The 14,472-nt window shown below is 40.0% G+C and overlaps 1 protein-coding gene across 1 annotated transcript in view; it reads right to left on the bottom strand.

The window, feature by feature from the left end:
* TRPC6 (transient receptor potential cation channel subfamily C member 6) overlaps positions 1–14,178 on the bottom strand; it is a 78,973-nt gene extending 64,795 nt beyond the window's left edge. Inside the window, exon 1 of the mRNA XM_058829287.1 lies at positions 13,877–14,178. Coding sequence (XP_058685270.1) covers positions 13,877–14,019 — 143 coding nt within the window. The 5' untranslated portion in view covers positions 14,020–14,178. The remainder of the gene's footprint in view (positions 1–13,876) is intronic.
* Positions 14,179–14,472: the final 294 nt, after the last annotated feature.

Below are 14,472 nucleotides of genomic sequence, written 5' to 3'. Positions count from 1 at the left end.
CTTTAAAAGGAAGGAAAACAAACATTTATCACACTACAGATAATAGACCCTATCCTAGACACTGAATGCATCCAAATCCAACTGCAATACAGCAGTCCAGGAACTGCATGGTGGGGATCCAAGCACAAGGTGATATGCTGAACAGAATTCAGACCAAACTCACAAGGTCTTGTTTTATTCCTCTTCCCTGTTCTTCTAGAGGTATGAATTACTTCTGGCATGAGTCAGACACAATTTTCTCCAATACCTCTAGAACAATTTTACAGTTACAGTTCCAGGCAATAGGGTGTGGTATCAGCAAAAAAGGTCAGAAAAACACAAAAATCATCTTGAACAGGAGACCTGAGATGATTAGAAAAAGAATGCTAAAATAATGTAAAACACCTTAAAAAGACTGCTCTTCACATAGCTGCTTCCTCTGCTACTTGGTCTGAGAAATGCTGCTAAAGGTAATAAGTGTAAATACATCATTTTCACTTTATTTTTATAAAGTTTTGTTAGTTTTAGCCAGTCGTATTTTTTATTGCTTGTTCTAAACCAAAACTACTGGGCATCCTTCAAGAAAAACATGCACAAGAGCCTCAGTAGAATTGTTCTTATCCTCTGCAGCACAGTTTACAACAAAACCCCATCAAGTTGTGAAGTAAGAATCCTAGAAAGAAACAACATGGCAACTAAGATTACTCCAGTATTTCCACATGCAATGCAAGTAAAGACAGATAAGAGTGGAACAAAATGAAAATAAATGTTAATTGAAGGAGGAGAAACACACCTACATGGTTTAACCATGAAGCCTACAGTGAATGACACAAAACAGTGAGTCTTTAACAGGGCTGTGGCAGATCAACATGCCCTCCAGTCAGCACTGAGCTAGCACTCCAACACAGGAACAAATTATGCTGTAATCAGATTAGTCAGCTTCTGGTTTGTAATCAAAAAATTGAGTTTTTCTTTTATCTTCAAAATATCTATTCAGTCTGTATTTATTCCTTGTAAATCTGACTACCAATATCGTAGCTGAAATCTGAGGAAAGCTGTAAATATGAAATATAACAACCCTGAGATCTCATCAAATTCTTAGGTAGAGTCTCCACATTCAGAATTTTTCATGGTGAAATATTATTTAGAGCATATTCTTTTATTACTTCAGATGCTATTCCTTTTTATAATATATCTTTCAATATATTCTCCTTTGTGTATCTCTCATTAATCTTGACCTGTCATGGGTAAGGGCTCTAAACTGAGGAAAACTGCCAATAAAATAAGGATGGGAGAAAAATATGGATTTTAACATCATGGATCCACCATGCTGAATATATGTCTCATGATTATAGGAGAACTAGAACAATTTATCAGTGCATGCAGTTGTGGATAAAGGGGACTGGATATGAAACGAAAGCCATGTGAACAACTGATTAGAAAAATGACAACCAACAAACTCAGGACTACTCAGAGTACAGGAAACAGTACTACAGATCTTTTAAACATCTGAACAGAAAAGAGCAATAGGAAAATCTACTAGAATTGGATGAGAGGTCAGGGTTTAGTGACAGAACAACTTCCTTCTGCAGAAGCAGCATGTACGCTTTCTGCTTGGCACCTGAGGAAGAAGGAACAGTAAGTTGTCTCTGCTTTGCAAAAAAAGAAGAGAGTATAACTATACTAAAGACAGTAAGTAACCTAGAGGTAATTGTGTTTCAAATACACAGATATGCAGTAATATAGCAAATACAATTGAGAAAAATATAATGAGTAAGATTATTCCAGCAGTCACATTTGACTGATTCAGGAACTTACTATGCTTATCCATTTGTTCTTCCATTATACTCTGTATACAATAAAATGTGTCCATCACCTAATATGAATCTAGGTTTGACCATGTATTTCTAAAAAATTAAAATTTCACTGAGAAACTGCATTTGTAACTCAACCAGTGATGAAAGGCTGACACTAATAAAAACTTCAGAGAGAACACTAGATCTAAGCAAACTTTTCTTAGATAAAATAAAGGTTTGCACAACATACAATGTTCATGTCCAGGAGACCATTTATTTAACAGCTCTGTTTGTAAGAAAATAATGAAGTGTGCCTATTGATACTCTTCCTGCATCTGCGTTAGGAATAAGCCCTTTTCATCATGTAAATGTGATGTACTTCTAATTAAAGAATCCATGCTATATCATTAAATTTACCTTAACACACACACACACACAATAAAAATTGCAGCAGTATAACTTCAGGATGAAGAAGAGTTACTGCAGAAGATCTTAGCATTCCAATGTGTGCTTACATAAAATGGAAAACAATGGGGAAAAAAAAAAAAGGAATTGCTTTTGTTTACTTCTAGAATTTGTAATTACTGTTGTTCAAATTAATTACCTTATAATAATAAAGAAACAATGATGATTTTTATTGTTCACTGCTATGCACAATTAAAGTACTTGGTATCATGACCTCAGTGATACTTTTAGAGAAAACAGAATTAGTGGCAAGTCACACACAATTCCATCAGGAAAAGATCATTTGGCTTTCTCAGATCCAAGATATAACAGTGATAGCAGTACACAGCACAAGCTAAAAAAGAGCTGTGATCAAATTTGATGGATCAACAGCATTGAATGAGACTTTTAACAGCAACTGTTACTTGGTAATTGCAGAATATTTTGCAGAATATGTCACATTTGCAAAAATTGTCTCTCAGAATTTAATCTCAGAAGAGATTAAAATGCCCTGGCCTTCACTGAACATCATGTTGCCTTTGGTTGCACAGAATAGAAGTAATCCATGAACTCTTTAGTCACATGACAATGTCATTAGCTGTGACTGCTCTCCAGTTAGGTAGTAGCAATAGAATTGCATAGAGAGGATTTTACAATCACTTGACAAAGATTGTTATTATAGCTAAAATGAAATCAAGAGTTTTGCTTTCACAGGGGAAAAATAAAGTTTCAAAATATACAGAGAAAACCTTGAGACCTTTTTATTCAAGAAAAAAAAAAAAACATACTGAAGAGACACAAGAACAGTTAGTTCTTCCTTGCTAATATTTTTCTGGCAGGTAGCTGTTGTGGATTGAGATTTCTCTTCACCCTGAGTTGAAACTGGTCTTGCAATTTGGTCTTTGATACCCCACAAACCTACCTTACTGCTAAATAATTCACTATGATGAAATACAAAGATGAGAAAGTTTCCTAAGGGTTATTTATTCAAACTGATACATTGATTCAAACTGAAAGAATCTGGAGCACTGACTTTCAGGTACAATGGTAAATACCAATGAGAACCAGCTCTCACATGGTCCTACCTTTATTATCAAATTATACTGAAGTTGTAACATGCTCCAGAGAGGAACTGCAATCTAATTAAAACTTTCTTTTGTTATATAGTGTTAAGCGATAAAGAATGATGATTCTAACATCCAGAGAATCCAGCGAATCAAAGCAGAATAACAGTGTACAGCATTTTTTAGCATGAAATTGCATGGACACTAGCAGAGTTATGACCCACACAATAGCCTTTTGTTTGGATGGAAGGAAACTCTCCTGCTGGAGAAATAAAGTACACCAGGAGAAATAAGAATCAAAGTGGCTTTTTCATTTATTTGATGATGTATACAGGTTCTGAAAAAAAATCAAAAACTTTCATCAGGAATTCTTCTTGCTTATCTAACTGCCTATCTTCACTTACTACATTTTAACCAAATACATTAAAATTAAGGGGAGAAGGGGAGGCTCCATTGCCTGAACCCAAACTTTCATATTGTTGAGGAGAAGAAAGCATTTGTATGGTTGCTTTATAATTGATCTGAAATGTACAATTTTGCATCAGTTCCACAGCACAGTTAGCTTCATTTTCCTGCTGAAGGGAGACAGATCTGTAGTTTTGGTCACATTTGCTTTGCCTGGGCTGTTCTCTTGAGAGAACATCATGAGCCAAGCACCAACAAGCACGTACACTCTGAGCACGGCCGACTGCTGAGGGAGTCAAGCCATGTACAGAGTGGGAAAGAGTTCAGCAGAGAGCTGGAACTGTCCTCTCTGCAGCCATCCCAGGGGGGATTCAAAAGCAGCTAATATTGAATCAACCCATCTATCATTTATGGTGGCTTCAACAAGCCAAATGCAAACATTCTTATTTCAGCCATACTGAAACACTTTAGATCAAAAAACCAATGGAGAAAACTTCTGAGAACAGCACTGTCAAGACTTATTTGGAAAAAAAAGAATTAAGGTAATTTTTTAAACCACAAAAACAGATACAAAACCAGCAACATTCCACAGGAACAGAAGTTTCAGACATGCTCAGCTTTCATTTTTACATAGGACTTGAGAAAATGGGAACACAACCTTGTGTTGTGAATATCTGTATTCTCTACTGGAAAAATGAAATTGTTTTTTTTTTTTGCCAAGCATAAACGGTGACATCCCAGAAGAAGGGATGGGGAAGGAAACAAACCCAAAAGGCAAAACATGCACTTTCAGAGTTTTACTCACAATTTTATTTACTTAGAAACCGGATTTTTTTTCCTCATGATCCTCCTGTAAGTTTTATGCTATGTATTCTCTGGAGCAGCACTAAGTGCAAAGTGAGAAGAACAGAGAGTCATGCTCTCATGTATCAGTAATGTCTGGGATATAAAGTTAGTCTAGTCGACATATCATTTCTCTAGATGCTGCACATAAAAAGTGTCATGAAAATAGTTTTATCATCCTTCTTCCCCACTCTGCAATGTCCCATTCCTGTGCATGAGAATATACAGAAGCTTCATCTGTCTTTGTTGTTTTCTAGAAATTACCTTGAATTTATAAGATGCTAATTGATGACTGGAGACAGGTGGGAAAAAAAAGGTAGTCTTATTTTGAACATCCACAACTTTTTCAATTCCTTTTGAACATCCCCTCCAGTTACATTATTTTTAGCCCCTTGCCTTTTTTCTGTAAGGTATTTAGTAGTCATAATTTCATATTTACTGCCTGTTATATTCTCAGAACTAGCACTTTCAAGAATATAGAACAGTAGTAGATGCACTCTTGTTTTTTTCTACCTTTTATCTCAGGCTCAGGGATTACCAAGCAGAGCAAAAGGTCAGGTGATCCCATCCATCACTGACTGTCCAGCCAAGACAGTGACACCTGTAAGTATATCTGAACACATTCCACTAATGACCCATTGCCTACACTCAGAACAAATGTTATGATTACAGCAACATGAGAACCAGCCCAACGAGCATAACAAAAAGCTGTGCTTACCTGAACAAACAGGCAGTGCAACATGATGATACAGCTGGGATGATCTTGCCTGCTTGCTATCATGGCATAGCAGAGCAGTACAACCCCAGCAGGTGCAGAGGCAGGATCCCAACCCTGTAACACATGCAGAAAGAGCCACCTCATGCCCCTTACAAGCAGCAGCCTGCTGCTGAGCCTGGATGTGAGCTCACACAGATGGACACACTTCCATTTTCAGACGACATTCAGCACTACACATCTTGTTCCATACTTCTTACAGTAAAGAGCACTCAGCTGTACTGTGCCACTGCTGTCTGGCTGGAAATCCATCTTTAGGGGCAACATTCCCCCTCTGACAATATAATATTGATAGATTTAAAAGAATTATTCCAGACATGGAAACTATTCAGAAATTACATCTCACTCAACAAAAGACACTTTGCAGTTGAATCTGCCATGTAATTCTGATTCCCCAAAACTGTCCTCAGGTCTCTAAATACATAGAGGAACTGGACCACATGTCCCTGCAGTGAGTCTATTTCACCTCCTCCTCAATGTGTACTTCCATGCCTTTTCTGGCCCTCTGGAAATACCAAGACCTGTATGCAGTCAAAAGTATAGTTATAGATGGATTTTGAAAAAGGCACACAGATACCCAGCAGTGCTGCTACCAGCACCTTCCTCATTGATCCATGTCCTGCACAAAGCTACTTAAACCACAAGGATATTCTTTCCCTCTAAGGCATTATCAGTGCTCTCACTGATAACTAGGGAAATGTCTGCTGGTTTTTGGATTTGATGAAAAATCAGTAACATAGAAACCTCAGGTCATGAGAGATCCTCAGACAGCTTTGTAAAATGAGAGGCATTAGCCTTGCTGTCTCTGCAAATCCCTGCCTAGATTATTTTTAAGTTTCTCTTCCTGTTGTACATTAAATGCTGTTGCTTATTTTAGGATGGAAGTGGCTGTGGGGTAAGAAATCCCAGTGTATATTTTATATATCAACATGTTAGGTAACATCATTATTATTTTATCATACAAAGAAGTTCTGAAATTTCACTATCACATCATTTGCTGTTTACCTACAAATGTGCTCACATCAGATGTTTCTAAATTATTAAATAGCTTTCTGACTTGTACCTCCAAAATTCTTTTCTGAAGAAATGTAGGGAACATTACATTACATTACATTCTTCATCTTTGTGCCATAGTCAGCATTCATTCTGCAGACCTGGAGATACTTCCATTTGCTGATTTTTTTTGTTAGAAGTGTTCTACAAAATGTTTCAAATTATCTAAACTGTATCTTCAGAAACTTAAGTCACTCTCCCCTCCTAATTTTTCGTTCTTTTATTTGTTGCTTAGATGTCAGTTCAAGATGTTCCTGGTTTTGCTCCAAATTATCTGCCATGTTGTTGCAACTCCTTAGTCTTCCCTGGGCAGCAAGAGGTTGTTACAGACTCCCAGCCTCACTGACGTCCAAGAGACTTGAACAGTAATATGGATTACAGCTCACGTTTTCCAGAGCTTTTGATATTGTGCATTTTAGGTTTTAAGATCCTGAAGTGAGAACATCTCACAGAAGCCATACAAAATACCCAACATCCTTGAAAAGTTTCATCCCATGCCTACTACTTGAAAATGAAGTCATATTAGCTAAGTTTTCTAAGAGCTACTGCACTTTGATTGTACTTTTATCAAGGGTTGTTGTAGTTTTTAGCTCAGATTTCTACACTTAAAAGAGAGAAAATGAATTTGTGTCTTGTATGGGGAGAAGCACTATTCTAAGATTCACCTGAGACCCACAAGACTCACTTTAAGACTCACAAGAGCAGCACTCTTCACAAACCTGAGTAATTAATAGGAAACTTGTTCTTAAAGGGAGAGAAATACAAAATCTACAGAGAGGAAGAGTCACTGCTGCCTTCCCACAGCCTGCTTTTGCATCTGATTTGTCAAGATAACTAGGTAATCCACTCACTGGTGGAGAGAGATGATCCTTTGCAGAGCTTGAACCCTCTGAGCAGCCATCCTATTCTATGTATGTACTATTCTATGTGTTCCTACAGGACAGAGGAAAGCACAAGACAAGCAGTGGACATGGCACAGGCAGATTCTCGAGCATTCACATTTATCCTTCAGGGTTAAGAGACACTTGAGAGTTCTCAGAGCACAGGGTTTCTCTTTGAATAAGCACCACTGCTATAGCAGACATGTAACTTCCAAGAACTCCTCTCCCACATATCCCCAAATAAAGCACTATAAACTTTCAATTACCATTTCAACAGCTTTTTGTAGGTAACATACTTGAATCTTTGTTGTTTCACTGGAATTAACTATAAATTAATAAATCCAGATGGAAAAAAACCAAAGAAACATAACTTCAACTCATGTACACTACTGTACAACAACCTTAGCAAATGAAGATAATAAACTAGAAATTCCTAGCACATGTTCCTTTCATTAAGAAATTTTTTATAAGACTTGAAAATTGAAAGCAATTTTAGCTTATCTTAAGGAAGAAAAGCATATAGCTAAAGATTAACACAGTGGAAATAAAACTATTATAGAAAATCACTTACTGCATTGAAAAGCAGAAAGAAAAACTGGTTTATAATTTTCTATCATGAAAAACAGTTGCTTAGGAACAATTCTCATAGAAGTTTACTGTGGGCTATTACTACTTAGCAGGCCTAGGACATGTGCATAGAGTAGGACTAACAAAGTTTATCAGTCTGGCCTGGCTACCTGTTCCAAATAAGAGGAGGAAATCACAACTAGAAAAGCTGAAACATGTTGATGGCAGGCAAACATCTTACAGAAGGGAAAGAAAAACATAAATCATCCCTCAAAGATAAAGGAATCTTCCCCTTTGAAAAGCTGCTAAGCATTCAGTCATCAGTCCAAAAGTCAGACAACATGCACAATAGGAGAAACCCAGGCTGGGCCAGGAGGAAAATCAGCACAACCAGGTGCTCCTCTGAACTAACACCAGTGCTGACAGAAGATGACAAGAGGCACCAGACCAGCTCTGAATCCACCCCTTCAGTCTGCTGGACATTCACCTATATGCTGGTTATGCTGATATGACACTTGCAGACTGACAGGACAAGAAGGAATGGCTTTAAACTACAACAGGAGAGATTTGATTAGCTGTTAGGAAGAAATTCTTTACTCAGAAGGTACTGAGACAACTGGAACAGGTTCCCCAGAGTGGTTGTGGATGCCCCATGGCTGGAAGTGTCCAAGGCCAGGCTGGATGGAGCTCTGAGCAAGCTGATCCAATGGGTGGCATCCCTGCCCATAGCAGGGGTGTTGGGATTGGACAATCTTTAAGGTCTCTCCCAACCCAAACCCTTGTATGACTTTGCAACACAGCACAAAGCTTTATGAAAATTCTCCACTCTGAATGCTCTGCAAAACTGTTAGTGCTGCAGCAGCACCAGGCTTTGTGGTCTGCATTCTGTTTTCTACAGATCTACCATGATCCTCTGGTTTATGATCCTTCTTCCTACCTGCATGAAAGGCCTCATAGATGCTAAATATTTTTTATAATATCCTCACTTCTTTGTTCTCTTCACTAAGATAAATACTGACCTCAAACCCAGTATTTAATTAAGTTCTAACACTAAAAATGAACTCCAGTAATGCTCTTTTGAACTGGCATAATCTGAGCTCATGACCCCAGTACTGATATTTTATTCATATGAGCTTTTTTTTTAACAAAAGGGAACTACATTCAATTCTTCCAGAAAACAAGTTATCCACTTCCTACACAGCTTTGAGAATGAACCTAAAAACGACAATTCTTGATATGCTATTATTTCACTTACTCAGGGTTCTTGCAGTAAATTTCACATTCTATCCCTAATGCCAGAGCTTGCCTTTTATTTGTATTTTTTCAATATTGACAAAAATTTATTCAAACATATCTAACTCGGGTTACAATAGAGCTGTGCTTACAAATGCACTATTGGTAGGAAAAAGCATAGTTGTAAAGAAACGGATATAGAAAATAAACACAGACTTTAGTCTGTCATCTTTACATTATATTCCACACATTTTATTTCACTAAAAATAGTATACTTGATTGTGATCTTTCAGTGCTAAACAAATAACCATTCTACTTCAAGACAAAATTGTTAATCCATTCCAGAGAACACTGCCTGTCATCTAATTACTGTTAAGCTTTTTGCCCACATTTAATTATCAAAACTTATATTTAAACACTGCTTATCAACGCAAATCCTTTAAGCTCCTGCTAAGGAGGAGTGCAAGTGGCTACACTCACAAGTAAGAGCACAAACCTGTATAGAAGATTCACTGTATGCCCTTCAAGTCAAAGGCTTTCTGCTAAGGCATTGCCTCACACTGTGTAAAACCTGAGGTATGAAACCAAGTTACAAAGAATTAGAAGAACACAGTTTAACTGCCAAACTTTTCTTTTGCTGAAGTTTGCGGAGCTGGAAAGTCTAACACAGCCTGATGACGCAGACCCACCAGGCCAAACCACCTTTATTTGGGGATACCAATATTGGCAGGAATTCTTCAAGTAGCCGGTTTTTATAACCTTCAGCTTCTGTGGTGGCAAATCCTGCTGGGAGAGTGTTTGACAAACAGCATGCTGGTTATTAACATTTACATTGAATAGTATGCCACATACATCCCACACATTCCTGAATCACTACCCTCCTCATGCAAATTTAAGAAATTACTTATATTTTCATGGAAATCTTCCAGTTTTACGAAATTATGTCCCCCAGAGAGGCGAATTTCATTTGTTTGGTGACTACATGAGAGCTAGGGTATAAATAAACTTGCAGATATATTGCAGTGGCTCAAGCAAAATGACTGTGAAGTATTAGCATAGAAAACTGGGAATTGCAGCTGACCAAAGAAGTTCTCAGTTAAATTAGCGAGTGTACACAGCAAGCACAAGAATGCCTAATAACTAAACCCAAGAAATCCCACAAGCCTTCATCAAAAATGCACACGTGGGGGGAAAAAAGCCTACCTAGTATGAAATAAATAAAGATATATGTGATACCGAAAAAGTGAAGCATTCTCTTCTACCTGCTTGCAGGATGCACAGTGAACTCAAAGCTGGATTTTCTGAGGCTTGATAACAATGTTGTTGTTTTCCTTTTACTCAAGACCTCAGGAACCACATTTAGCTGCCCAGAATATGAGAGAATCAGTCATGAGATTTTTTTCCAGTGCCCAGTATGAAGTAGATCCATCAAACCTAAATCACATGATGATTTGTTTATTTGTTCCATACACTAGGAACAAATACACTAGGCTATAAAAGGAAATTACCCCCCTCATAGCAACTCTTCTACCTTTTTGATCTCAACAAGACCACTGAAACATATTTTTCAGAAGAAAAAGCATCTCATCAAAGAGGCTGACAATCTGAAACACAGCTGCCACATTGTACAGTACTCCCTGAAGAGATTATGTCTAATGAAGAGTCTGGAAAATAATTTTACAGGTCATTTCAAGCAAGACATTTGAGACTAGAGATAAAAATTATGTTATGTCAATGGCAGACACTGCTTTATTGCAGGCAGGAAAGAAATCATTAAAAATGTTATTTAACAAAGAGTAGTTTATTAAGTATGTACTAGGTTTGGTAATTTTGAGAAACACTTAGCTGGAAAACCACAGAAGTTGAGAAATAGTCTATGTCTAAAGGCAATTATGCACATTGGTACCCTTTTCCCCCCTGTTTTCATGTCATAATTTGTGTGCCTCATTTACTTTACAACTGACATTTTAATACACAATTATCCCATCTCACATCTATAAGAAAACATTTATTTTTCACAATGCAAAATATTGCAAAGTATAAATAAGCAGTATAACCAGACGTCTGATTGAATTAGTGTCTTCTCACTAGCCTAGTACACTGACAATCTGTCCTTCACTAACATTTTTTTTAGCAGGGAAGTTTATATAGAAGTGCTATCAAATACTACTGTGCATCAGCATTCATATTTGAGATTACACATTAAAATGCACTTTCCATCCTGTTTTAAACCCCCACACTGGGCTCTTTCCCAATGAAATACTTGCACAGGAGGGACAAATCCCAACACATACACATTTTTGCATTTCTAGAGTCAATCTTCTGACATGTATATTGAAATGTATATTGAAATGTATTGTTCTTGACACAAAAGGTGCAAGACACAATGACTAGATGGAAGAGCACTACTAGAAAGAAAATGTTTACTTGCATATAATTTCTAACACATCTTAAAAGTCTTAATTCTTAGAAAGTAGCCTCATCTTTTGGACATAACTTATTTACGAATTCTACAGATTGCACAAATATTTGGTTTCCTGCTCAAGGTTCTGAATTCAAAAGAAAAGCAGGATTTTTCAGCACAAAATTCCATTTGAATTTTGTTTTGCATCAAACCACATATAAAGGTAAAAGCCTTCCATCCACTGCCAGTAGGCTGTGTGACCCTACTTGGCACAGCTGATGAGTTCAAGGTATCTTCTTGAAATCTTTCTTGCAATAAAGGTAGCAGCTACCTTGGATTCAATAAAGCTGTTCTCCAGAAAGAGGAGCTACAATACAGGAAATAGATCTCTGTAAATGGTTTGTGTTTTTATTATCATCCAGAAACTACAGCACTTAACGGCAGTCACAAAACATGTTCCACAAACAACATATGCAGTAACATCAGCATTAGCACTAAATCACCACTTGAGAAAAAACTTTTCCTTATTCAAGCAATAGTCACATGCCATACTATACCAGCATGTTACCCTCTCAGTAATGTTTAAAAGGAAGTAAAACTCAGCTTTTTTTTGGACTGTCCTCTGCACATGGCCCAGCTCATTATTTATTAAATTCTTGGCCATATGAAGATCTCTAGCAAAACTAATGACTTTTGGCTGAAAAGGCATATCTGCAAAATGTACCTGAAATGGGATGTGGCTGGAAGCTAGGCAGAAAAACTTAAAAACTGTGCTTGGTAATCACTGTAGCCTGGAGGAGCCTGTTCACTCACTGCACTCATTCCAGCCAGCCAAAGAAATCCTGGCAGTGGCCACATGTAGGCATTGCCTATGGATCTCTGTGAAGTGACTCTTCCACATCCAGAGAAAGCCCAAAGAACAACTTCTTCATGCCTAATGTGCATGTCAAAAACAAGCCCTTGATAACTTCCCGTGGTTAGTGCTACCCTGGTTCTACAAAGCAACTTGATTGGGATGCAGGCTTTCCTTATGGCCACTGTGAGGTGATGAGAGGCAATCTCTCATTGGGAGTGTGCTGGACCAAGGCACTTTTTTCACTTCACTCTTGAAGGGAAAGTATCAGCACCCACAGACTTGCACATTTTGTTTGAGGAGATGACTCGAAACACTTATGCAAGATCTATCCTCTCACAGCTGCACAGCCATTCTGAATGAGTAGATGGCAAAAGAATTTCAGAATTGCCATATTAGTTCAAAGCTTTAGTCCACTAGTGAGAACCAATCTGAAATAAACATCATAAGGCTTTTCTTTTCTGAAAGGATTCATTAGGTAGATGTATTCATATATTTTGAGATATATTTTTAAGTCCAGTGTGCCTGCTTCAGCTACATGTGCGTACTGAATTAGTGATCCACAAAGACGCTCAAGAACAGCAGTACAGCAGTAAATTTTGAAAACTCTGGTTGTTCTTAGCTGAGTTGATAAATATTCAAGCACTGTAAGTGTTCCCAGTTTCATTGTTGTTATTCCTTTCCTATATCCAGGTAGCTGTCAAGTGGCTGGTAGGTGGCTCACAGATAAAACAGCAAATATTAGGAGAGACTGGTAACTGGAATTTACCAGTTAAGCAATAAAATATAATTTCTACAGAAGAAAGTACACATCTAGCAATCATCTGAGATTTTAGGACTCATCTTGCATTGCTTAATACCCATTTTCCCCCTCTGTTGGATAGCTTCTCCCCAGAAGCATTAACAAGTGGTAATTACAGTAGTCATGCTGACAGCACATAACCAGGGGGACACTGTCAACACTGAACGCCAATCGACGTGGACATTAAGTTGCGGTTCTTGGAACCTTTGTAATCTATTTTTACATAATTTAGCTTTTACTGAATATGTTCTTACTCTCTGCTTTAAACGATAACTACCTGCCAAAACTCACATAATGAAATTACACGAGGCTACATGGCTCTTACAAAAATAATGATAGGAGGATGGGGTTTTTTGCAATTATTTTTCAATAAGGAAAGGAGGATGGTTTTATGCACACATCTGTAATGTGCGCTCTCTCGGTGGGAGCAACCGATCACAGGAGTTAAAATTTCTGTAATTACATTTAACCCATTAGACACCATCGGTTTTACGAACACGGACGTCTTTTGTCCGGCACTCCACAACTGAGCCCAAGCCACCCTCCGCCTCCCTGTCAGCGGGAAGGCACCACGGTGTTCTCAGAGGAGACCTGCCAGCCCGGGCACGGCGATGCCAACGCTGCTCCTGCGCCTTTCCAAGCGCAGCCACCCCGTTCGTGCCCCGGAGAGGGCGAGGGCAGAGCACAGGTTCCCCCGCCGCGGCTGCCGCGCCCCCCGCCCGCTGCACCTGTCCCGCCACCGCCTCCCCCGCGCCCGCTCCGCCCGGCGGGACTCACACCGGGTAGAAGGCGTAGGGCGGCAGGGCGCTCTCCTCGCACAACTCCGCGTCCAGCAGCAGGTAGTCCTGGCTGTCGTTCCGCCGGGCCCCCGGCGCCGGGGAGCTGCCCTTCCGCGGGGCGAAGGGCTGCGCCTGGCTCATGCTGTCCCGCGGCCGGGCTGCGGGGCGGCGCGGCGGCTCCCTCGGGGCGCGGCGGGAGCGCCGCGGAGGCGCCGCCGCTCGGGACCGCTCCGGGCTCTGCCCCGGCAGCGCCGCGGCCCCGCTCGCTCCGCGCCCCTGCACCGAGGGGCTCCCGGCAGCCGCGGCAGCGACAGCAGCAAAGTTTGCGGCGCGTCAGCCGGCGCGGCTGTCCCCGGCCGGAGGGAAGGGGCGGGAGGTGGGAGGGAGAGCGGCGGGCTCCGCTCGCCTCCCCTGGGGCTTCGGTGCCCCCTGCGCGCCTCCCCCGCCGGCACCGCCGCGCCCCGGCCCCGCGGGGCCGTGTCCCGCCGCAGCGAGCCGGAGCCGTGTGTGCTCCCGGCCCCGCAGCGCTGCCCCGGGCTGCGACCGTGTCCCGCTGAGCGCCTCCCGCCGCTTCGTCCCGGGCACGGCCCGCGG

Source organism: Poecile atricapillus, chromosome 1, assembly GCF_030490865.1.
Source record: "Poecile atricapillus isolate bPoeAtr1 chromosome 1, bPoeAtr1.hap1, whole genome shotgun sequence".
Taxonomy (NCBI): domain Eukaryota; kingdom Metazoa; phylum Chordata; class Aves; order Passeriformes; family Paridae; genus Poecile; species Poecile atricapillus.
Note: the sequence above shows the minus strand (reverse complement) of the source record. Positions and strands in the feature narration are given on the sequence as shown.